The sequence below is a fragment of the Rhipicephalus microplus genome, chromosome 1 (assembly GCF_043290135.1).
Source record: "Rhipicephalus microplus isolate Deutch F79 chromosome 1, USDA_Rmic, whole genome shotgun sequence".
Lineage (NCBI taxonomy): Eukaryota > Metazoa > Arthropoda > Arachnida > Ixodida > Ixodidae > Rhipicephalus > Rhipicephalus microplus.
Window position 1 is genome coordinate 234,061,394 of NC_134700.1, and position 26,159 is coordinate 234,087,552.

The 26,159-nt window shown below is 47.5% G+C and overlaps 1 protein-coding gene across 1 annotated transcript in view; it reads left to right on the forward strand.

Annotated features, from left to right (window-relative positions):
- Positions 1-26,159, forward strand: part of LOC119159521 (ADAMTS-like protein 4) — a 62,428-nt gene that overhangs the window by 19,952 nt on the left and 16,317 nt on the right. Inside the window, exons 2-6 of the mRNA XM_037412314.2 lie at positions 7,191-7,257; positions 15,156-15,358; positions 18,008-18,086; positions 20,093-20,195; positions 23,120-23,253. Coding sequence (XP_037268211.2) covers positions 7,191-7,257; positions 15,156-15,358; positions 18,008-18,086; positions 20,093-20,195; positions 23,120-23,253 — 586 coding nt within the window. The remainder of the gene's footprint in view (positions 1-7,190; positions 7,258-15,155; positions 15,359-18,007; positions 18,087-20,092; positions 20,196-23,119; positions 23,254-26,159) is intronic.

Consider the following 26,159-nt stretch of genomic DNA (forward strand, 5'->3'; position numbering starts at 1 on the left):
TTGGAGGTTGAAGCAGCAGGCAAGCGCTGCGCTTGACTCTCATCCAAGGCAATGCATGCAGAGTCGTCGACAAGGTGACAGTGTAACCATCGCGAGTCGCCTAGCTGGCTGTGCTCGGTCGAGCGTGAGCGGTTGAGACGCGGCGCGTGCCTTAACGACGTGACAGGCATGTAGTTATCGGTGGCTCGAAGCGCCTGTCGAAACGGCCAGTGCTTAACGAAAAGTTGCTCCTCGGAACACGCTGGTTTAAAGTGAGCCTTCCTATGATTGCTGGGCCTTTTTCTTAGATTGGGTTCACGTTAAAGAACCCCAGGTGCTCAAAATTTCCGGATCCATACACTGCGGCGTCTCTCATAATCATGTGGTGGTTTTGGGACGTGAAACCCCAACAATCAATCATCAACCTTCTTCTTCTTCATCGTCTTTTTTCTTGCACCACTTGTTGCTGTATGACTGTTGTATGATGTCCTTTCCCTTCTGTGGGAAAGGACATCATTGCAGCAGCTCTATTAATCGCTGCTATCGCACTCCAAGCGGTAGACGGCGGAGAAACACCGTTGGTGCATGTGGAAGCTGAACTATTTTGGCGACGATACGGACACGACGCGCAAAGACAGAGCACGACTCTGCGCCATCCCCGAACCGTACCAATACGCACGCCGCATTGTTCTGAACATATAGACTTGCCTGCAATATTCCGCAGAAAGTCTCTACTGCTATCAAACTACCAAAGGGCTTCCTTTCGGCGCTCGTTAGTGCCGTGATGGAGTGCTTTACTTTACCGCTGCCAGATGGCGACACCACGCCGCCAATTAGGAGCACTGTGAGAGGTAGAATATGTGTAATATAAGGCGCGCATGCGAAGTATTTGCATAGGTAGTGTATTGGGTAGAGCGCCCGGCACATTTCGTCAGTAGTTGCGGCCCTTCCACATCGACGGAATTTTTTTTTCTGCCAGTTCTTCTTTGTCGCCTGTTAACTGCTTCAGCTACCACAATAGTTAAATCATGATCGTGGATGTTAGCCATCAGTATGGAGATGTACAACGAGGCGTCAACGTGGGCGCATCCATGTACAATATGTGCTATTGCTACCAAACATCAATAGAGATTGTGCAACCTATCATACACATTATTGACGTCATGCGCGTGGCGGAAATGACGTAAGTGGACTTTTCGTGGTCCCGGGCTTTTAACACACGTGTTAAAGACTTGCGTGGCCGTAACCCTGCTTATTTAACAATGATGTGACAGGCCCGGATGAATAAAGGTATGGGGCAAAATTGGCGCCTCCTCTTAGTTGACTGACTAGGGGCGGCCACCCCCTCTCGTGTGGGCTCGCCACTGATTCAGCATACTGCATGATGTGAATCCGTGTTGAAGAACAGCAGATTGTTGAAACCACTCATTATATATGTTGGTCTTTTTGCTTCTGTGTGCGTATGACTGCATGCGAAGTTGAAAATTTTTATTAGTGACCGAGGGAGGAGGGATGGAAGCTTACACCCACTCTTAGGTTCCGCCAATGCCTCCTTGGCCTACATTCTTAGAAGAAAGGTGGTAGTACTTGCTAACTTTGGGGTAGTAATGGTTTGTCACATATGTTACAACGCTGTTAGTAAGTGCCGTCAGTATCGGCGAGGATGGTAACAGTTACTACTTTGCTTCTACTACCAGCATGTAGTAACTGTTACTATACCTAGCCGTTATCACCCATGGGTAGTAAGTTTTAAAGGTTTCAAGAAAAAAACAGTAACCGAAACTACCTTGTTCATTCATTTTGGCTTACCACTCATGGGTAGTAACTTTTAAAGGTTTCAAGAAAAAAGCAGTACCCGAAACTACCTTGTTCATTCATTTCGGCGTATTATTTCTCCACTGATAATCAGGGTCAGTTAATATCTTTTACTAGACAATTTCGGATAACGAAGCATGGTGTGCCGTGAACGCGAATAATGCATTTGTTTAGAAAAAGTAATTAACGATTTAGAGCACTAGGTGCTCTACTATGGGAGGGCTGTGTGCCGTCTCTGCAATAGTTAGGGGGGGGGGTAGAAAAAGGGGGTAACGATTTAGAACACAGGGTACTCTACTATGTGAGAGCTGAAAGCCGTCCCTTGTGCGTTGTGCACTCTATGACAAGAGAGTAATCTATGGGTTTAGAAAAATTGTTTAACGATTTAGAGTACTTAGTACTCTACTATAGGAGAGCAGAAAGTCGTCCCGCGGACCAGTTCACGGCCCTTGAACGCCACGGTAAGAGTAATCTATGGAAGCAACCCGAAGTGAACATTGGTACTTTACGCATAGATGGAGTATGGAGTGAAGATCTAGTATGCTCCTACTTTGCAGGGACATGTCTGGCACAAGGAAACGCTTGTGTTTCAGAATGAGTTATAACAAATTCGAATCTATAGCACTATATTTTAGTACCTGGTTACGTGTGTTTTGGGGCATAGCACAAGACTTTTAAGTAGCCTTACTTATAAAAAATTATATATCATATTGATTTCTTTTAAAACGGCCACAAAGAAGCATTATATACAGCTGCCAAAACAAGATACTAATCTCATTCTCAGTGCATTTGAATGCTTCAAAGGGCTAATATATCAGCGTTTAAAAGGTAATAATCGTTTTTGGGCTTTTGACGTTCCGAAACAATGATAATATTTGGAGACCCACCGCAGCGGATTAATTGTGACCATCCTTGAGGGTAATTGTGACCGTCTGGTTATTTTGATCTGCCGGTATTGTTAATATGTGCTGTTTTTACTAAGTTTGTCGTGATTGTCTATTACAAAGCATGTAGCACTTGCTTATGGTTCGTTAACTTGTAATTCTCTACTTCGACAATATGAAAATGACGTTTACATATCTCGGTGGCGTAATTTAAAACAAAAAGAAATTTTCTTGATCTATGTATATCTTCTGCGTCATTTTTCCGTTTAATGATAATACGTCGAGATGATTCCTCTCATAAATTGTCAGAATCGAAATTCCACACCATTTTGGATTAGTCAACAGCCCGGGTAGTAAAAAGGTAATAACAGGGCATTAAAGGTTGTAACGGCTGCAGTTACTACCGCTTTCATTCCAGTTACTATCTGTTCACTAACGTAGGTAGTAAACAGGTCGCAAAAAGTTAGTAACGGTTGAAAGTAGTAACTGTTTACTGACGTAGGTAAAAAAGGTAGCAAAAGGGTAGTGACGATCCAAGAAAAGTAGTAACTACTGCAGTTACTACCTATTTGCTTGCAGTTGCTACCTTTTTACTGACTTTTCTTAAGAGTGTTGCAGGTACTGTAATGGCGTGTAGAAAAGAAGGAGTTCTTGCATTACACAGTGAGGAGGAGGATATATAATGTTTGTGAGGCGTTGCCATTACTAAAGTGTAGGCTCTCTTCGCGAACAATAAGAGGATTAAAGCCCCTCGGTCCGCTACGCTTACTATACATATACTGAACTCGATTTACTTGTGATGCAGTCTTCATCTTGCTTCTTCTAGCGAGCACATGACGTACAAAGAAGCGTCACTAAGCGGGGTAAAAAGCAGACGAGAAAAGGTTCCCAAATGCGTCGGTGGCCTGATGCTCCGGCGTGGCTTGTTAAAGGAGGCAGCCGAAGTGGTTCAGCTGATGGATGGACGGACAGGCGCAAAAACACGGCGCCTTCATGCAACGCGGCCGCACAACCAGCCAACAGGCCTTCGGGAGCGCGCACCTTTCGCCTCCTCGTGCGGAGCTATGCGGTGGCGTGTGTAGACACACAAACACGCCGTGTTTGATACGGACCCAGGGTGCACGGGGGCGCCTACGTGGTTCCCGAAATAGAACGACGCCTCAATGAGGCTCACACATCTGTAGGTACACGCCCACCATCCTTTATCACTTTTTTATTACATCGTTAAAACACTGCGGCATGATTAATGTTTTAAGCTGATCCTTATGGCTAACTATCCCCTTCAAGGCCAGCTTCACGCAATAGACGCTAAAACTAAAAGCGGGATTTTTTTTTTTTACCGCGAAACTGTTATGAGATCACAACCAGGGTCACGTGAAGTTGTCCACCACCAGTGTCCATAACGACATCGCGCGATATTAGAAAAAAAAAATCTAGCACCCAAAACACAGTGGGCATTGAAACTTGGGTCTGCTGGATGCCAGCCCAGTATTCAACCACTGAGCTACACTGCAGTGCTTGTGACTTGTTGGCAAACGGGCCTAAGGTAGGCTTGATGTCGGGAAAGCAATCGCGTTAATACAACTTATAAAGCGTTTTTAAACAGCGAAAGAACAACCAGTCGTCGCACAATGCGAATAGCGTAACTAGTGGGCCGTCCAGTGCTCCAATCCATTACAAAAGCTTGTTCTTGTTCCCCTTTCAACTGTGGCGCATACCCACTTCAGTTATAATTCCTCATCGTCGTGAGCCACTACATAAACAATTGGCATGAAATTCCTTGCAAGTGTTTGGTGGATATCATGCTTCTACGAAGAATGACGAAAAATAGCATAGCGAATGTGGTCCTACAACCCAATAGTTTACTATTAATGCCCTGGGTATCAAGCAAGTGTGCTTACAGTAGTTAACCAATGATTGTTTTGAAAAAGCTCTGAAACGCCACTGTTCTGGCTTTCGCTATGACTGTGCTGCGCCTTCCGCGCAGGCCTGGCGTTTTTTTACAGCTGAGCTAAATGAAGTAGATGCCATCGAACATCTTTCGAAGCCCTGCCAACATTCACATATAGCCAAGCGAGGGTTCAACTGCCCCCTCCCGAAGTTTTCAATTATGCATGTATATATACACGCACACATACAAACGGGTGCGTTCAGGATAACGAGGTGCTCTGCGAAAACTTGCTCGTCGGGTGTCTCAGAAACCCTCACATTTTGTGTTGCTTCGCAGCGACGCCAGCTGTGTGGTTTCGTCCTTATTTATAGCGACATGGGGAGCCAGTGTCTATAGGAAAGAAAAATAGGCGCGCTTATGCACCATCTGCCCTGTGGGTCGTGTCTCTCGAGAGCGCCAGCATGCGATGTCCTTCGGAATTTCCGCTCCTTCGTCAGCTCGGACGGGAGTTGCTGTTTTTGATGCGGCGTGCTGCTCACGCCGCCGCGCTGTATACGATGACGGGCACCGATATAGAGCGGCCCGTCATCTACAGATAGGGACCACGTCTAGCGAGTCCGAGGCGCAGCAATTCGCGCGGGGGCGCCACCGACGGAGGGTACTGCTCACGGAGCTCATTAAAAAGGCTTTCACTGCGACGAACGCACGCTAGACCTTTAGAAAAATCTATGGAAAAAGAAAGGAAAAGGTTCACGCGGATGTTCTCAAAATAAGCGGCTTCTTTCACACTGTCCGTAAACACGCGGCCGATATACCACGCCACCCGTTTCGAAGTTGCCAGCGATGAGTGCGTGCGTCGGGCGGCCTTGCTCGTTCGAACCGACCACGTTCGGACTAAAGGAGAAGGCGCCGCGCAGTATCGGCTGCCGAACGCAAGCCAAACCCGAAAATCGCCCACGCAACATTTAAGGGTTGTCCCCGTAACTTCCAGACCGTGGTTATCAACAAGACCCAATGGGTGGCAGGCCTATCGACCAGTACAACTTATAGAACTCGCCGATGGGAATTCAGTGTACACTCCTTCTCCGTTGAAGACAAATGCAGATCTCCTGTGAGTCGACGAGTTGCAAGGCGCGCCAGGCCAGACCACCCGAATCTGTAGCTGCAACTACTATAGCTCTAGACACACGGAGACTCGAACGACGCGAGGCATCGCTTTTATGTTGTCTGTGTAGATATAATATTTATAGGACTTTCTAAAAGTGGTCAAGTGACATGCGGGTATCTACAATTCTCAGTGACCCACAGGTTGCAACAGCGTAAACGCAGCATAACATAATGTAATGGACTTAAGTAAAAAAAAACGGTGCTGAAAAAGAAAAAAGGAGAAGAAGATTAGGGGAGCGTATGCGAAGAATAACTCTTAATCACAGCCACAACGGCAAAGTTTTACTGTTCGAAACACAAGAAGAGATCAGCACATGTGACTACCATCTGACCTGACCTTTGAATACTGCTGAATACAGCGGGCACCTCTGTCTGCGTGGAAACCGAAAGTTTCGACTCAACGCCTTCTTCTTCGCTGCAAGACTAGGCGACACATAGCTTTCGAAATATCTTGAACGTAAACGTAGGTCGACCTGAAAAATCGTAGCTTCTCACGCGGTTGAATGCTACGGAGCAGCTGCTTGCAGTTTTTGCTTGAGTTTTTTTGTAGGCCAAGGACCAGCTCCTTCACCGCCGTTTGTGGGAAGCATGCACCGACGACCCCACAATGTTTTTTTTTTCTTCCTTATCTTAATATATGTACCATTTTCACTCCGGTCGCTAAGCATGCAAATGTTTAAGGTGTGCAAGAGCCTTATTTTGATGACAAAGCTTATACTGTTACCCAAGTGTAGCTTCATTGCAACGTGCGTTGAGTGACATAATTCAAATTTCGGTGCCTGCAGCACCATGGAGACGTTAAGGTGTAATGTCTTCGAGCCTTTAGGGTAATTAAATAAATAATATAATATAATATAATTAATTAATTAATTAAAAGCGCGCATGCTTCCGAAGTAATGTGCTTGATATCTATAGAGCGGAACACAAGCGAATGCTTATATCGCGTTGGCTTTCACGCAACTTCTGTGGTTCATCACCATCATCATGAGCAGCAGCAGCCAGACTACACACACTGGACGGTAAACACCTCCCCCATGGATGTCAAATCAGCCTCGTTCTTGGCTTGCTGCGACCACGATATCCCCGCCAACCTCGTAATCAATTCGGCCAGCTGACTTTTCGCCTCCCTCTCGAGCACTTACCTTCTTTTCGAATCGGTTGCTTTTAACGACCAGCGCTTGTCCTACCTTCTGGCTGCATGTCCATGCCTTCCTCTTGAGCACTCACCTTCGATTCGAATTGGTTACTTTTAAGGACCAGCGGTTGTCCTGCCTTCTGGCTGCATGTCCATGCAATTTCTTTTTGATTTCGACAAATAGTTTGTTTAAATTCACTTGTTCCCTGACCCACTCCTCTGTGGTTATAAGCATGTATAAAATGTTTTTACGTTTATTCGGGCTGGTTACCGATGTTGTTGGGTAACGAGGCTTATAGCCTTCCTCCCCGACTCGCAGGTGGTTGATCCTCCTCGGCCTCTGCTGGATGGCTTTGACGGTGTACCCCGAAGTTGGGCAAACTCCGGTAAGCATATTTGCATTCGCCTGCGCACGCTAACAGTGACACGTGTGGGGTCCCGGCCTTCAAAGCGGGTGCCGACTCGCGTACGTGACCTGAAACGTGCGCAAATCGAAGACACTGCGTTGTGTGCAAATATATTGCACTTTTCTGTTGCTTTTGTTTCCATGTACTCTTTATTATTTCTTTTACCCTTGCGCATTTTTTTAAAGAAACAAGGGCGCCCACTCGATAAACAGCTACTGTTTTCTTTTTTCTCTTTTTTTAGCTTGGTCTTCTTGGGTGTCCTGAGTTCGTAAAGAATTGTGTTCCATCTTCAACAGCCCTGAGTAAACTGATTGCTCTGCAAGGGCGTGCCGTTTTTCTTCGCGAATTGTAGGCAATCGAGATCGCAGAGTTCAAATACAAAGTGGAGTGCAGATACCGTGTACCTAGGTGCTGACAACATTCAGAGAGTATGTTTACAAACGAAATATGGCAAAAACATAACTTGCGGTGTGTTAGGGCCTGCTTATACTCGAGCAGCATGGCCACAACACACATGACGGATGGCTTTTCGCCCTTCTCTCACTGTAACTTAGAAGTGTGGCAGTTTGGGCTATAGCTGGTATGACATGTCGCTATAACTATCGTCGTCGTTCTCTCACTGGCTATACTTGCACTGAGAGACAGGCAAGAAGCCAATTGCAGGCCGGTGAAGGGTTGTCCGTCTGAGGCACCGTGCAGTGCGGCTTGAGAGTAATTAGGCGTTTGATGACTGCAACACGTGCCAAAACTTTGCCGCCACGGGGGAGGGGGGGTACCCTAAGGGGCCCGAGCCTACCGCGCAATTTGGACGCATGTTTTACCGATAATAAATGTTGAAAATGTTGGTTTTTCAAGGCCTTAAAAATGTGGGCCCCTCAAAAAAGAATCCTGGGTACGGGCCTGGCAGGTGCTATAAGATTGTTAATTTCCAGTAACACCTCGGAGAGGTCTTTCGTTGTAACACTGTGAATGGTTATTTCTGCGTGGCTCGTCTCCTTTTGTGAAGATTAGCGCGAATGATAACACGTGTGTTTTAATCGTAGCCTGGCGCAGCTTATATATAAATTCTCCGGTAGTAATTGTTCACTTATAGTTGTGCCAGCACGTGTCAACGTGATTGTCGATTTAGAAGTGTGGCAGTTTGGGCTAGTTGGTATGACATCACCATCGTTTTAGCGCGAAAACAGAACGACGACAAAGAGTTCTGTTCTCGTCCTTCTTGTGTCCTTCTTGTCTCTTTGTCGTCGTTCGGTTCTAGCGCTATAACTATCGAGGTGATTGTCGAGCTATGATTCGATAACGACAGAAAACATGAGGGTTCCGCGAGAGCCACCCGACGGCTGCAGCGAATATTAAAGCTCGTCGTACGGTGTCGCAAGAGATGGCAGCCGAATGTCGTTCAAGAACTCTTACTGGCCACCACAATCCTCGCTTGGCGTCGTCATGCGTTTAGTTACGCCTTCTCGAGTTTGCCGCTCTCGAAGTGCATGCAAGGACAAGAGAGATTCTCCGCATGTGGCCACATGGGAGTGCGACGAATTTCCCGTAGCGACGACTCGGGCCCTCACGGTCTCGTGTTTTTGGCTGTTGGAGGTCTCGTTCCGAGGCCTGCAGATGTCGGCCTCCCGTCGCATACACCGCAGTCACGCACGCATCTGGTTCGCCTAAATACGTGGGGTCGTTAACGGGACACCACGTTGACGTTTACCTCGCCTTTTTTTTTCATCGTAACTCGCGTTTAGCTCGGTCCGCATCTATATGCATATGGTGTTCCTTGTTTGCTCCGCCTCGTGCCTATGCCTTTCACTAGCAGATCTACTTAAGTTGACTGTTAGTCCGTGGAGAACGAACAGAAAAATATCATTCCAATGAACCCGCAGGTGTTCTCTTTGTCTTCTTCGTTCTCTTCTTCACCTTCTGCTCCCAGAACACGGGCGCCGGTCTGTCCGGCGTCGGATGAAATCACTCTAGTGGGTGAGAGAACGAGTACAGACAGGGCGAGATAAATAAAGCGATAAAAAGGTGAAAGGGAAACATCTTTGGTGAAAGAGGATTCGGACCAGCATACCCACGATTTGAAAGCGAGCATCGTAAGCTCTCGGCTATCCAGGCACGCTAAGGGAGGACAGAACAGCGTTGTATAGTATATATAGCGTCGTATAATACCGCAAGGAGGTGTGAAATGGAAGTGAGGATGAGGATGAGGTAAAGGAAGGGGGATATCTTGTAAAGCGTAGCATAGAAAAAAAGAGAAAGTGAGAAAGAAAGGGAAGAACGACAGAACGAGAAATAGAACGAGAAAGGGAGATAGAAAGAAATAATGTGCGACAAATAGAGAGAAAAATGAAAGGAAGACAGAAAGAGCGAGAAAGAGAAAACTAATACTAGTGTACAAGTCCGATGAGTACCCTCTCTTAATGTGCTGCACTGCATTACAATCAACTCCCTCGCTTGAACATTTTTTTTTGTTTTACGCTCAGTGCATGAATGCCGAATCTGTTTTGTGCCAGTATCGTATAGGGGGTTGGTTCTCGGCAAAGGGGAGCCGGAAGACAGCGAGATGAGGGCGTCAGTAGAGGGGGAAGACAACAGTTGCATTTGTTCCCTGTCGCTCACTGCGACCGCACGGCTCTTCGCCGGACGTCCTCAATGAAATGAATGAAGTGCGCCGGTCGCCTTCTGGCAGCCGCTGAGACTCGCCGAATCAGTCCGCTCTTCCAACATCCGACTCCCATCCCTTCCCGTCCTCTTCTTATATTTGAGAAGAACGCGGGACTTGCCGCCTCGTGCACTTTTCCCCACTTTATTCTAATTCGTACACGGCGCGAATTCGCGAGAACGCATTGTAATAAAGAAAGGCGTACTAGGAAAATTAAGCGAATCATTAAATGTTGCTTGAACGCTGACTTGCAATTTCGATGACATATGGTTTCGGTCCGGATATCACTTGTGATTCGTACAGTAAAGAAAAAAGTAAAAGTTACACACTCCAACTGTCATCTCCCAGTTTCCATAGACTTCAGGCGCAGGGCAGACGAGTTCTGAAAACTTCCAGTTGCGATCCTGCCGTAAACGGAAGTGGTGTACGGTCTAAAGATGCTATAGCCACGGCCCATTAATTGCGGCCCCAATCACCGCCCGATGCATCATACGAGTCACGGTGTAGCTTGCACGCATCATAGGCGCCAGAAGGTCAGATCTTACGTTTCACTCTGGTAGGGCGAGATTGGCGTGAGACGGCCTGGGCTGTGTAATATACTGCGTGACCGTCGACTGGACTGGAATGCGGATGCTACGCCTTCGAAACGGCTCCGAACTCGCTCGTAGTATACACGCGCGGGCATCGGGGGAAAGAGCCCGCAAAAGGAGAGCTGGAAAACAGTAAGACAGGATGAAGACGGATGACGTCCTGCGGCGAAATGCGGCTACGCTTTGCCTCTCCGCTCCGTACGCTGTCGTAGCTTGTGGCGGCGAGCTAGCGGGGCGATGAAAAAAGAGAGCTCAGCTTTCACGTCGCTCTATCAAACGATGGGCCTTGTAATTCAAGCGGCAGTCGTGAGGCCGACCCCCTTTTTTCACTCTCAAGATCAGACTCTCCAACCTTGTCCGCGGGCACCTTTTATTTGTGCATTTCTCGGTGGGCTTTTCTTCTTAAATTCGTTCGGTCGCGCGGTGTATGCACGCTATGGTCAAGTTCGAGCTAGTTTCTTTTCAGTCAAGGCCACTGGCTGCGCTTGTTTCGGTCACGTAAATCTAAACTTGACTACTTGGCTTAAGCGACGGATTGCTCCAGTCACTGTGTCAGCCGTCGTGCTCACTGCTGAAGAGCATATACGCGTACCAAACATCATGAGGACGTAGAAGGCAGCGTGTACAAAGGGTGAAGGCGAATTTATGTCCATCGTGATAATGTTCTCAGGAGGACAACCGTGGCTTATGTATACAAGACTGCTGCTGTTGCGGTGAGTTCCGAGTGATGGGAATGTCGCTGATGCCCGCTGATTTACCGCTTCAGTAGGCTATGTCTGAAAAACTTACTCGACAAAGTGTTTCGATGTTGTTGCGGCGGCAAGATAAGATATCTTTGATAACTGTAAAATGAAGAAAATTGGCATTACAACGGAAGGCCAGAGAAAGTGGATAGTTGCCTGTACTCCTGCTATCGAATCGCACTTGTACATCAAGTAGTGTACTATATCACTCTCATTTTTTTTTCTTTGGGAATAAATTTTGTAGTGACTGTTTGTTCAACTGCCCCCCCCCTCTCTATTGTTATTGTAGCTTACGCTCACTGTGGCGTCGCACTCTCAGCTTGAGGTTTAAGGAGGTTCGATTGAAGCAGCGAGAAACGGCCGCACAAATCCGGGGAAATATAAAAAAAAAACGCTCAGGTAGGCTAACGTTAAACGGAGGCACAGGGGATTAAATTTGATCCGGAGTTCTCCACTACAGTTGACCGCAACAGTAGACTCTGTACCTGGTACCGGAAACGTCATATATATATATATATATATATATATATATATATATATATATATATATATATATATATATATATATATATATATATGTATATATATATATTAGTTAGCTCCATGCTACTTTACTTTTTCTTAAGAATGAAGCTTCGCCAAAACTGTAGAATAATGACCGTTCAATTTACCTGCACACTTCACTAACACCCACTTCCTTAAGGCTAAGTACTATTACGAATCAAAATATCTGCCCGTCACTTTTCCAAGGCGATCAGTTCTCATTACCTTACATGCGCTCATAATCTTGGCATTTAAGGGCCCATAAGCAGATTAGTAAAATACAAATAACGAGTGCGTGATTCTCACGAGTCATCGGGTGTAAATGAGCAAGAGGAAATATGGGAGTGGTATGAGTTGAAAATTTTATTCTATAGTTTGCTTTGGGAAGTGTAGCCATCGCGCACTATCAAATGCTTTCACTTCATTTCAAGTGTTTCCGGATGCTCAAGCTGAGATACCAGCGTGCAGTAGAGTCGACGCTCATTCCTGACATCGTAAGCGTGTTTTATGACGGAATAAATGTTGAGGAGGAGATAGCACCTGTATAGGAAGGGCTAGAAAGACAACCTTGTCAGGTGTTTGAACAGGGAGTGGTTTAGAGGCCCTGTAAAAGTGTATATAAATTTATGAGAAATTGTGTCTCGTAGCAAGTCAGAACACCTTTTCTTTCCCTCGCGTATTTCGTGAAACGCACATGTGCGATGGTCTCTGTCGAGGCGACGAATTCGTAGTCGGCCGCCCGCGGCAGAAAGAGAGCCTCCACGCGTCGTATAGCGGCGTCGGCGCGCGTCGTGCATTATGTATACAGAGACGCGAGCACAAAGGGCCTTCGCCGGAGCCACGGGGAGAGTGATGGCCGTTTGCATGCACGATGGCTGTTCCTCCTCCGACGTGGCCAGCCGCAGCACGCGCCGTCGGCTTGAAAGAGAAGCGCCGCGTTTACTCGGAACACGCGTCCGTCGACTCCGCTGCCGACAACCGTCGCAGCGGCGGCGGCGGCAGCAGCCTGCGCGTACAGCGGCCTCTAGCATTAGCGTCACGGCCAGGGCCCGCGGTCCGACGCACCTTCGGTCATAGGACGCCGGTCTTGCTCATGAGCTTACTGGCACAAACTCACTCAGACAGAGATCTAGCCATGAGTCTGAGTGAGTCCGTGAGGTTGAGGTTGAGAGAGAGAGAGAGATAAAGATGCAAGGAAAGGCAGGGAGGTTAACCAGACGCACATTCGGTTTGCTACCCTGCACTGGGGAAGGGATAAAGGGGAGAAAAGAGGTTGCAGAAGGATGAGAAGGTACACATAATCACGAGCACACTCGGGGAGCACACACAGTCTACAGGTGGTCGCTCAGGTTTGTTGACTTGAGGTAAAGTAGCAGTGCTTTAGTCGCTTTATGCGCAACTGAGGCAGATGCCCAAGGTCCTAGTATCTTCTGCATACAAAATGGTCCGGGGTCAAGTTGATTCAAAACCATCCGGAGCTGGAATCGCTGTGTGTCGTAGCAAGCGCAGCTGCACAGGACGTGTTCGATGGTCTCTTCAGCTCCGCAGTAGTCGCATGTAGGAGTGTCTGCCATACCAATGCGAAAGGAGTACACCTTTGTAACTGCAACACCCAACCAAAGGCGGCATAACAGTGTCGCATCGGAGCGGGAAAGTTGTGATGGTAGCTTTAGCTTGAGCGAATTATCCAGTTGAGGATGTTGTATGTAGCCGGCGGAGTGAGTCCGTGTATAAGTAATATCTTGGCGAGTTTCAATCCGAGCGAGTCCAGTTTCGAAAAATTTTAGTGTGTCCGAGTCTGAGTGAGACCCAAACCCAAACGATATTTCTTGAGTCAGTTTCAGTTAGCTCCACCTCTTTTTGCCGACCTTACGCCTATGTGAACGCCTTTGAATTTTGTGTAGTACCACCGCCGCATACGCGTCAGCCTATTGACTGACATTTTTTTTCTCTTTCTCTTCTCTTTCCTCTCTCTCTCTCATCTTTTTACTCCCCGTTCCCATTCTCCCAGTGTAGGGTATCAAACCAGACATGTATCTGGTTAGCCTCCCTATTCTATACCTAGCTGTTTTTGTCCCTCCTCCTACGCCTATGGCATTGCTGTGCAGTCACCAGAACCCGTATTCGCGAAGACATTTTACGGTAGGAATCTTTGTGAGGCAAAATTTTGGCAAATTCTATCACGAGGTGTTGGTAGAGGCGTTCAGCTAATGAAAAAAACGGCTATACAAAACATGTATTTCGTGAACTTTGGTCCACATTTTCGAAAGAACGCGGAAAAAAAGACGTGCTGGCACCTGAAGTTCGTCCCACAAAATTTATCCGCGCTCAATCTACACGCCCAGAGAGGTGTCGCTGGCTGCACCGTCCTTGATAAGGCTGATGTCTTTTGTTTTTGAAGAAAGGGGTGCACGTTACGAGGATCTGTTGCATAACTTTCTCTTATATACATATGACAGAAGTAAAAGAAAACTGAAGAATGATATGATATGTGATTTGATATGCGGGGTTCAAAATCCCAAAACTACCATTTTGATTATGAGAGACGGCGTAGTGGAGGACTCCGGAAATTTCTACCACCTGGGGTTCTTTAACGTGTACCCAAATATGAGTACACGGGCCTACAGCATTTCCGCCTCCATCGGAAATGCAGCCGCCACAGCCGGATTTGATCCCGCGACCTGTGGGTCAGCAGCCAAGTACCTTAGCCACTGGACCACGGCTGCGGGACAACTGAAGAACTCATACATTTATTTTAGCAAACGGGAATCCTTTGCCTTAGTGACTTGCGCGTTCAAAGCTCTCAACCTTTTGACAATAGAAGAAGGAAGTCGTTTGCAACGGACACTTGGCGCAGTATTCGGGCACAGCGGTTTGTCTTAAAACGTAAGTTGCACAACAAACATTTGGAAGTGTTCTTTATCTAGTGGTAATATAACGGTGAACATTTCGGCTGCTGACCTGAACGTCACCGATTGTATCTCTGCCGCGGCGCTCGCAAAATTCTAGAGGCCCATGTGCTGTGCGATGCCGGTGCAGGCTAAAGAACACCACATGGTCGAAATTTCCGGAGCCCTCCACTGGGACGTGTCCATTAATCTTATCGTAGTTCTGCCACGTAAAACCTCGTATATTATTACTACTTAACGTTGCAGATTGAACACTGACGCGCTGTTGTCGTTGCATTGCGCGCCTTGCTTCGACCCTGCGAAACTATTGCTCGCGCTTCGTGCTCCAGTCATGACCTATCGCTTTCCGTTGATGACAGAGTTGCCCGTGTAAATGGTCAGGGGAGTGCATACGTCACGCTTAACGAGTTCGCTTTTACGACGCTCGCTGCAGCCGTCTGGGCCGTCCCGACGCAGCCGCAGCGGTACAGAAGGCAGTCTCCACTCTTCGGCTTCAGTGGTTGCCGAGGCAGATGCCGCAGGAAGTGTGCCTTCGGGCCGGAGCTGGACGAGCTGGAGCCCGTGGTCACCGTGCTCGAGAACGTGCGGTGGCGGACTGGCCTACCAGACGCGGCGCTGCCTACGAAGGCCTCCAAGGTGAGTAAGTGGAGCGCCTACAGTTGTGAACACGCTGAGCGGCGGTGTTATCAGAGACACCTATTTATTCCAACTCGAGGCTTGGCGTGGCATGCGCGGTGAGTTAGTAGTGGAACTATTTAACCATCACGCGCACCACGTCATTTGAGCGCACCTCCAGCGAGGGCGCTCACCGTTCAAGTGATGCGCATGACAGTAAAATAACCATGCCACAAATGACCTGCGCATGTGCGGAGCTTCGCGTTCGTATAAGCAGGAGTCAGTAATAACCCCGCGCGACGCATTCCCGTAGCGAGATCGTACTGTATGGTTGACGATCTGCTTTGGGAAAATGAGATGTGTGAACAAAAGAAACAGGCAAAAAAGGTAAAAAATAATCTAACCCTGCAGTGTCAACGAGTCCGGTAACAAGCTCTACTTAGGCAGCTCACCACACAAATGCCCTTAATTTGTGGGCTCAAACTGTCTGAATCGATGCTTTGAGCCAATAAGTTGTGCTGGCCCGCCACGGTGGTCTAGTGGCTAAGGTGCTCGGCTGCTTTCCCGCAGGTCGCGGGATCAAATCCCGGCTGTGGCGGCTGCATTTCCAATGGAGGCGGAAATGTTGTAGGCCCGTGTACTCAGATTTGGGTGCACGTTTAAGAACCCCAGGTGGGCGAAATTTCCGGAGTCCTCCACTACGGCGTCTCTCATAATCATATGGTGGTTTCGGGACGTTAAACCCCACAAATCGAATCAATAAGTTGTGCTGCATGCGGCGACACGGGCAGCCCGAGATTTTGTACGATGAATTGGCGAGACCCCTCTAACGGCGTTCTTTCATCCATCTCTTGACCGTGTTCCTGACAGCGTAAAAATTGTTGAAGGGTTATATGGGAAGCTTCTGTAGACGCAAAGTTTGTAGTTATCTATACGGAATTAAAACTCGCTCACAATGACTACCAATAATTTAGAATGAAACACTTGTCGACGGGTGAGCATGCAAGTTTGTCTTTATAATGCAAGAGCCAGGATACTTACTTGAATCATTCATTAATCTGTTTAGCTGGGCCAGTTGGAACTGACTTAGTGAATCCTAATACTAGCGAAACTTCACTATACAGACCACACAGAAGACAGAAAGAAAGAATAAAGTCCCATGGGCTGTATATACACCAGAGACCGAGATGGAGAAGCAAGCAAGCGCGAAGAACCGTCTTTCCATCCGCTTGCACAGGCTTCCTCGAGGATGCACTGCGCGTCGCATACTCGGAGCCACGAAGTGCAAAGCTCTGCTCCACCAGAAAAGAAAAGTCCTCGCGATTACCAGCGGCATTAGTAATCATGACGCCACGCTTATTTAATCAAGGCTATAACGCGCAACGAAGCCAGTTCGTGATTGCGAATGTAAAATAGCAAAACGCGACGGTCGTCCCCGACTTCCGCCTGCGCCAAGTAACAGATGTAGTTATTAGGGTCGACCCTTCCACTTTTTTTTCCCTTTTGCCTCAGTGCAATGGAACGCTTAACCACTTCTCTAGCGTTTATAAAAAAACGAGCGGCGTTTATGGCGCCCGTCTAGCAACGCTGAAAGTGAAAGAACGTCGTCGGTTCCGCACGATCCGGGCCTGCGCGAGCGACTCGAGTGTGTCCAAAGGGTTGCCCCTTTGGCCCGCTGCTCGTGGTTCACGGGCATCCTTCTTCATCAAGGGGCGCGGCGCCCGTTGCCGGCTGCCTTCCTCGAGAAGAAAACCCTCGCCCACAACGAGACTCGGCGAGAAACTTCTCGTGTCGTCGACCCGCCTATAACGCATAGGTTGGCAAAAGGCGCAAGTCACGGCCTCGATTCCTCACCCCAACGCAATTAGGTCCCGTGAGCGGGTTATGCGTGCTGGAATGCTGGAAACTGAACGCCGCGGAAAGAACATCACGTTCTCGACAAAGGAGTAGCCGGTGTTTCGCGGAGCTGCTTTAACGGCAAAAGCTCTTGAAAGTGCGCACAAAACTTCCGTCTCGCAGCGAAGCGTTGGAGTCTTGCATAACACAGCATAGCTAGGAGGAGGAGGAGGAAGAGCGAGAATAAATCATAGCGTAGGCTGTATCGGAAAATTGTGGTATAGTTGCGAGCGCCCATTTCGTTCCTCTTGCTTTGAAGTGCCGATGTACGTCATCCTTTTATTATACAGTTTCGCTGCTAAAGCGACGCAACGCAACCGAGACGAGGCGTGGCAGGATAAAATGTATACGCGTGATGTTGTTCTATAGCTGCGTGGGACACTTGTCCCTCAGATCAGAAGAAAAGAAAAAGTGATGACTCTTCATCCTCACACTGATAAGTTCGTGACCATCGGCTCACGAGAAATGTGCAGCCACTCATATACCAGCAGTATATGACAAGAGCTATAGCACGCAGTGAAATAACTTGTAGGAAGGAATGACGTCCTCGCTGTCGTGCCACGTTCGTTATTTACGAGTCGGGACGTATAGAGTCGTCTATAACTTGCATTCTCCATAGAGTTATAGAGGAGGCCGTGATCAGGCATTCTCGCAGTCCTTATGCGCTGCACATACAGGTATACATACCTGCTGCATGCTTTTGGTGTCTTGTATAACATCGAAAGAAGGCTAGCGCTTTTTTTTTCAGCCATGGCTCTCGCATTGCATTCGCAGGCATCGACGCGTCCGAAACAGCAAGAAGGCTGGCCGCTGTCGGGGTCCAACCCAGCGCTACCGAATCTGCGGCGTTGAGGTACGTCCGAAGATTTTTTACGAGCAAAATTTTTGACTGACTTCTGAGCGGGGCATTCCAGCGCATTACGGCAGTTTTAACGCGATAGCGATAAAGAGCTCGTGTCGCAGAAAACCCTCCGCCGGTGTCGGCCCCGTTGGTTGTGAGCGAAAAATCGCCTGTGACCGAAAAATCAAGTTACCGAGATATCCGCGGGAGGCCGCTACTTGTCCACGCGTGCGCGTGGGATCACACTGACAAAGTCGCGCATTCGAAGAAAAAAAAGTGCTCAAGTTCACGAGGCGTGGTAGCTTGTTTGCCCTGCCACCCCTCCCTGCTTAGCTTCCAGCGCTTTCGTCGGGACGAGAGAAGAGATAATGCGATTGCAGCATGCAACAAACCTTTGTAACTCCATTCGCACTGGACGGATTTTTAAAATTTTTGCGGTGTTGAATTCGTGAGGAAATAAGCTCTTCTAGTGAATTCATTCTATGGTTACTTGAAAAAGCGTTTCAGGGCCCCTTTAACGCATTTTGTTCGAAAGCTGTCACGACGTAAACGAGCTTATTTGGTGATAATAGCGCGCGCTAGTCCAATCTACTGTGTGCGTGTCATATGTTTTGTATGTAACAAAACATATGAATAAGTATGCACTTAGAGGTTGAAGGGTGCACTAGGGGCCGGATTTTGCTATCGCGTTCAACTCTTAAAGATGAAGCTTAAGGGTCCCCTCAATTTTTTTTCTCTTCTCTTTGGTGCATTTTAGATAAAGAGGTAAGACTTCTAAGGTCGTTCACAATAGCGTTGGTCTATGCATTGCACTGTCCGTAAGCGGCGACATTTGAAAGTGTGCTGCTGTTAATCTGGTCATGTGCGGTGGCGTGCGGTCTTCTCTTCACGCTAAAAATGGAGATATTGACGATATCACCCTTCTATTTAACTATAGTTGAATCTGAATGTCTGAAATATCTGAATCTCTAGCCTATAGGCTAGAGATTCAGACATTTAAGAAAGAGCAGGAGCGTTCAACAGGTAGTTTAGTTTTAGTGAAGGGAAGAAACTCGCATCTTTACGTCGTATATGTAGTGTCAATTCGTCATAACATATCGAAGTATTTTCTCTTCTACACAACGGTAACCAAGTTCTAATAATTACTCGTAAACAGTCATTAATAGCATTCTCATGTCGTATTCACCACTTGTCTGTGCACGTTACCCTGATATATTGCATCATTAATGATGGCAGTATTAGCTTTCTGATAGCGTGGAAACCGTTTCTGCTATGATGCGTCCAGTTATTGACATCGCGAGATGTCCATCCGTATAGAAACAACAGTGAATAACAAATTCCATCTGCGTCGTGATCATCATTCTAATTTGCTAGTATAATGCTATGCAACGACAAGGTTTTCAACGCTGTGTGCTAGCATGTTCCTGTTAATTAAATGTGTTTGACTTCCTTAAGCGGAAGAATAGTTGTGTTCTAGTGTATTAGCAGCAGTAATTTTGGCTAACTGTTGCTTCGCGTAGGTTAATATTGGCCCCATTTCTATACGCTCCACCCGCTATCGCTGGTGTCGACACAGTTGTGACTGACTAATAAAATGTTCGTATAGACAGACAGCGGTCAGTGCCGCTGTCTGTCTCCTTCTTTTTCTTGTCTCTCGTTTTTGGCGCTGTTTTTTATGTGAATCATGTCGTACCAACTCGCCCAAGCAACCACGTTAGCTACGTTCGTATATAAAGCCGTTTTCCTTAAAATTTTTTTGGTAAATCCGTACTTCTAATTTGTTTACGTCCTTACATTTAAGATGATGCCCACATTAACATATATCCTTAGTACTCCGCTCACCGCCATGTCAAAATATAATTAGGTAAATAATTGTTTTGGTTGCATAGATCGCATATAAACTTTTTTTATAATTTGAACAGCGTGTATTGTTTATGTCTCGCATTCATTAATTTATTCTTTTTAGTCTTACATATTCATTATCTGTTTTGGATTGTCTTTTTTCTGGACCACCGTAGCCGTGTAACACAAACGATATCGACTCGAGACAAGAGCAGTGCTCTGCCTTCGACAACACGAGTTTCGGAGGAAAGAAGTACGTCTGGAAGAAGTTCCTCAAGGGTGAGTAGTTACTCCTATAACGTAGTCGCAGTTGTAAGCGCGCATGTTGGTTGCGTTCAACAAGTCTCGGGTAAACAACTGTTCCCACAGTTTCCGGCAATGTTCGAAAATGTCTGACGTATTTTGTTTGTTGCGGAGTGAGTAGAGAAGTTTTAAGTGTCTGCGAAAGCTACTGTGCATACGCTCGGAAACATTTCCACTTTGGCATAGCAGCCTAAACAAATTGCTAATGCTGTTTTGGAAAGCCTATTTCACAGCTCTCACGGAATGGAATGGAATGAAAAAACTTTATTTTAGTCCTGCAGAACGCGCTTAGCGCGTAGCGGGCGTCTCCCGCGTAGTGGCCGATAGGGAGTACCTGGCGGGAAAAAAAATAAAACTCCTTCTGTGAGTTGACCAGAGGATTAGATTACCGAAATTTTGGAAAGAGGAGATTAATTTGTGAGAATAATTTGCAGGTACTTACGTATATAAGAGGAAGATATCTGTTTCAACATCTATGCACTCACTCTCACATTCTCACGCAAGCATAAAATCGGCATGAAACACGTTCGAGTTTTAAAATAAAAGGAAACATAAAACACAAAATAGCGACGCCTAGCAGCTTGTAACACACGGTAGGGAAATGTCACATACTTCACCTAGCATAGACCATGAATGCAGTGACAGCTTCATGTACTTATACGGGGGTCCAGATTCACGAAGCTTATCTTTCCTAAATTGTCGTCGCCGATATCCACTCAGCTTTACTAGTAATGCGTTCAGAAAACGGATGAACTGAAGTTTTTTTTTTTATAACGAACAATTCGTGCATACGATGATAGTGTGAATAAAGGCGTAGGATGTCAGTACCAGTTCCGGAACAGTAGGGCTGAGCTAACGAATGTTTTTGTTGGTAAAAACTGCCTGCCACTGACAGGTCGTCTTCGCCACTATCTCCAGTCTCTTGGCTTGTTGCTCTTTGCTCTTACGTGCAATAGGTGCATAAAAAATTACGCGCAACGCGGATATCCTGTTCTGAAGAGGTATGCTGTTCTCCGTTAATTAATAGCTAGCGCTTCGAAGATGGTTTTCAGTTTCTGGCATATCTTTTCGATACTGGGGCTGAACGTTACGTAACTTGACATATTTCGATAACAACGTCAAATGGGGGCCACAGAGGTTATGAACATATCCTTTCGATACCTGAGCTGAGCGTCACGTAGCACGACATGATTTCAGACCAACATTAAGCGGGGCCACGTAGGTTATGAGCATGTCTTTTCGATACTGAAGGTGAGGGTTACGTAACGTGACACCTTTCTAGAGCAACGTTAGATTGCGTCACGTAGGTTAGGAGTCTCAAGGCAAGTCGACAAGACAGCCTCCTGCCATCGCGGAAATGCGCCTACCACGCTCTCAACAAGTTTCAGGCAGGAAAGCATGTGGAGCAATGCGCGTGTAAGGAACAATGGAGCAGCCAGCGGGGAAAGCATGTTAGTCAGTGCGCGGTGGCCTTGCTTTAGGTCTCGCAACCCTGGCCGCCTCATGCCGAGCGTTCGGAGAATCGTAAATTGACTCGGAGCACCCCCTCTACTTTGCTCGTTTATGCTCTCCGTGGCGTCCTCTATCGGTCAGAGAGGGTGCGAGCGCTGGTTCCGGTCGACGACTCGCTCTTATCAGCTTGAGAGCGCGCCGGGCTCGAAGCCATCTTGGCAACACGCCACTCGCTTGTTTCGGCATTGCGCCTCAATTGGTCCATGCACTTTCTTTCTTTTTTATATTTATGAACTATGTGCGGCGTCTCGTGTGCATGCTGAGAGTACAACGCACACCCACACGGGATGAGCAATTCATCTGAGCTATTCAAGTCCACCCACTTGCGACACGCGTTGCAAACCGGTGCCAACACCGTCGATCGATTATTCCCCTTCTATACGCACGAAATGCCTGACCCTGACTTCCCCCCCCCCCTTATTGCGAGCGGAGAACATCCCAGCTGTGTCATGGCCAGCGCCCCTAAAGCAGTATTTGTGTTTAAAATGCCAAGCTTAACACGTGGTACCAAGCATCAAACGCAGAAACTCTCATATGAGGTCCAGATTACGCCAGTCATTTTGTTTCAGCCATGGCTGCGTTTTTGCTATACTGTGGAAATACAAATAAATGTACATATATAGTTCGAACGTTAAGCCTTCAAGGAACTATTCATTTGACACACAGACAGGGTACATTTTAACATGCGGTGTAGTAGCGCGAATTCGACGGGGACACAAGGGACAAGAAAACACGACACACGACGCTTGCGCTACTACACCGTGTGTTAAAATGATATCTCCCCAACTAGCACAGCTTTCAACCCTATACTGAGTTTAGGTACACCACACTATAAACCTTGTTTCGACATCATAAAACAAATTGAATCTCCAACATCGCGCAGCTGAGCCAATTTGCGTGTCTCTTTCGGCCGGCGTGCCTAACCATTTAGGCGTCCTGTCACACGCGTGGTCTGCGCTGGATCCGTCGTTTACGAACACGTCAGCCGACTGCGAACCACGACGAAGACGCAAGCGCGCAAGGGCAAACGTCGCGTCGCTTTTGGTCAACGAGACGAGACGATGCGCAGCGCGCCGACATCTTCCCGGTCGAGACCGGGCCGCGAAAGTATGCGACCCTCGTGCCAAAACAAACGAGACCCCTTTAACTATAGACACATGCCCGTACTTGGAAATCGCCTCAACAAGCGTCGATCGTTGTCACGAAATACGCGTGCCAAAGGAATGTCAGAGACACACGCACTGCCGGCCAATCATTTAGGCAATATCGTCGTCGGTAACACCCTTCTATATTTGCAATGCTAGACGTCTGTGGTCTCGTTTAGAAGCCGACTCGCTGGACATATTCCTTCGTCGGTAACACCACGTGGGGTTTGGCTTTGCCTACAGAACCCGTCGACTGCCAGTTGCATTGTCAGCCGATGGGTCATCGCGTCTTCAGCACGCTGGCCAAGCTGATTAGAGACGGAACCCCCTGTTCGACTGGCCTGGATGATCGCGTCTGCGTCGCTGGCAGCTGCCTGGTAAGTGTATATGTAGTTAGCGTCATGTCATACTGAACACGGGTGTTTTACCCTCTTTAACTAAGAGCTCGTCTCTCTCTCTTGCGCAACTGCTCGGAGTATCCCGTGAAGGCGTATGCGGTTTCAGTTATTTCTCGGCGTTCGAAAACATCCATACGTCAACTTGACCGTCACTTGACGTGTGGCGCGCGGGGGCCATCTGCTGATCTCGGGAACGCTCGCAGCGAGCGGTTAATTTGGAAAGCGAGAGGCTGCCAATAAACGCCACCCGAGGCGCTCAGTGTTGAGCAAAGGTACGTGACGTGGACGGTACTGAAGCACGTGCGCTAATTATGAGTGATGATAGCTTGATTAGCCGGCGTCTGCCGCTGGCGAAGAAAGTGGAGCTTTATGTTCGATGCTTGAGTAGGGGGCCTTCTTCCGGAACAGCCTGACGTGTATGCCTCATTTGGCTGGCAGACGCCATTTGTATAATACAAGGTCGGAGACCACACGCCGAGCATTCCGAAATATATCTTCCGGGTTCTTTAATTACGAATATACCAGAAGTAGCACGGGACATCAGATCCGAGCCTACTGAATTGCTTGGCGTCTCATAAAAAAAAGGCGTCATTATAAATAGGTAACCATGCTTGCTTTTGATTTGTGAATGTTTATCAGTATATAGCCGAAAATAGCGCTTACAAATCTGAAGCGGATATCATTATTTCCTTTCGTCAATACAGCTTTTATACTTCACGTTAATCCACACAAATATTGACGTCGTCTGGTCTATATGCTTTGAAGTTGACATGCCGCCTCAGCTATCGATCACTTTTCTCCCCTCGGCATTAGCTCGCACGAATGCTAGAACACGCATTCAAATCAGCCAATCACAGTGGTAATCGAGGCAACTGCCAAAATGCCTAGCAAAAGCAGGCCTTGGGCGCTGGAACGTAACATAAACTAGACATGTTATCGCATTATAGAACCTGCTTCGTGGTCTGTTGGTTTCAAAGAAAGCGATAATTTGATTCATTACCGCTGTGACGTTCATTTATAGCACCTGCATGAAGCAGCAACGGGTTGGAAAAGAAGTTGGAGCTCATTGAGTCTCACTCAAGAAATAAATTTGCTCTATGAGCTTACTCGGCTTACACTCACTAAAGTTTTCTTCAACCGGACTGACTCGGACTCAAAACTCACCAACATTATTACTCAACCGGACTCACCCGGGCCCAGACTTATGGCTTGACCGGAGTTTGAGTGAGCCTTAGTAAGCCTGAATCAGTCGACTCGCGAGTTCGTTATCGTATAATTTCGATCGTGTTGTCAACGTTCTTCAACGCTTATATATTGCATAATCGGTGCTATACCCTATACTTATTGATCTTCGCCTTCAAATACCTCGTACCTTCAATTGTACCTTCAAATATTGTCACAAAGACACAGGCACACAGGTACAAAATAGGCCGTTTACTTTCGCAACCCAAGGGCCAGAAACGCGAACACCAGAGCACGCGCACACAGAACTACTTCGTTGTCCTCTTCAGAGGCTGGCTACTATAGTTGCCAGCCTACCTTGCGTCAATTCCCCCCTTTCAAGAGAGACCGTCCCGGTCGATTGACTGAGATGCTAGAGGTGGCCGTGAAAGAAAAAAAATGATCACGTCAATGAAAAAAAAGCCCACGCTGTTGTGGATAATAAGGAAAAAGTTCGAAGTGTTCATAACTCGCGGGCGTGGTACGGTTTCATCCGTACCACATGGACTACTTCTGGACGTGGACGTCTTTGGTTTAAACTGGTGTCGGAGCTTTGGGGAACTACCTCGTAATTCACGTCACTGAGGCTGCGCACAACTTCGTAAGGGCCGAAGTAGCGCCGCAATAGCTTCTCCGAAAGCCCACGATGTCGAACTGGTGTCCACACCCATACATAGTCACCTGGTTGATAGTGGACGCTCCTTCGGCCTTGGTTGTAACGGCGAGCGTCGATATCTTGCTGCGCGCGAATGCGGTTCCTTGCAAGCTGGCGGGCTCCCTCGGCTTTCTCTACGAAGTCGTCAACGCTGTCATTTCCGCTGTTGTCCTGGTCTACGGGGAGCATAGCGTCTAACGGTGTTGTGACGCGACGGCCATAAACAAGCTCGAATGGTGTTAGGTCTGTGGTCTCTTGCACAGCGGTGTTATAAGCAAACGTGACGTACGGCAAAATTTCATCCCACGTTTTGTGCTCTACATCAACATACATAGATAGCATGTCGGCCAATGTACATCTGGCCGTGTAAGTCTTGTAAGAGGTTCCGCAATTTTCGAAAATCCTTCGACAAAACGGCGGTAGTACGCACAGAGTCCGAGGAATCGCTGAACAGCCTTTTTGTCTCCAGGACGAGGGAAATCGGCAACAGCAGCCAACTTCTCCGGATCTGGTCGAACACCCCCCGGGCTAACCACGTGGCCGAGAAACTTGAGTTCCTGATAGCCGAAGTAGCACTTTTCGGGCTTGATGGTAAGGTTCGCTCTCCTTATTGCAGTGAGGACACTTTTAAGCCTTGAAAGATGCTCGTCAAATGTGGTTGAAAACACAACGACATCATCCAAGTATACAAGACACGTCTGCCACTTTAGTCCAGCTAGTACAGTATCCATCATGCGTTGAAACGTGGCGGGAGCGGAACAGAGACCGAAAGGCAGCACTTTGAATTCGTAGAGCCCGTCAGGCGTCACGAACGCGGTTTTCTCACGGTCGCCCTCGTCAACTTCAATTTGCCAGTACCCTGACTTGAGATCTAGTGATGTGAAGTACTGGGCGTGGCGTAGACGGTCTAAGGCGTCATAAATCCGTGGCAGGGGGTAAACGTCGCGTTTCGTGACTTTGTTAAGCCGTCGATAGTCGACGCAGAAGCGTAGTGTGTTGTCTTTTTTCT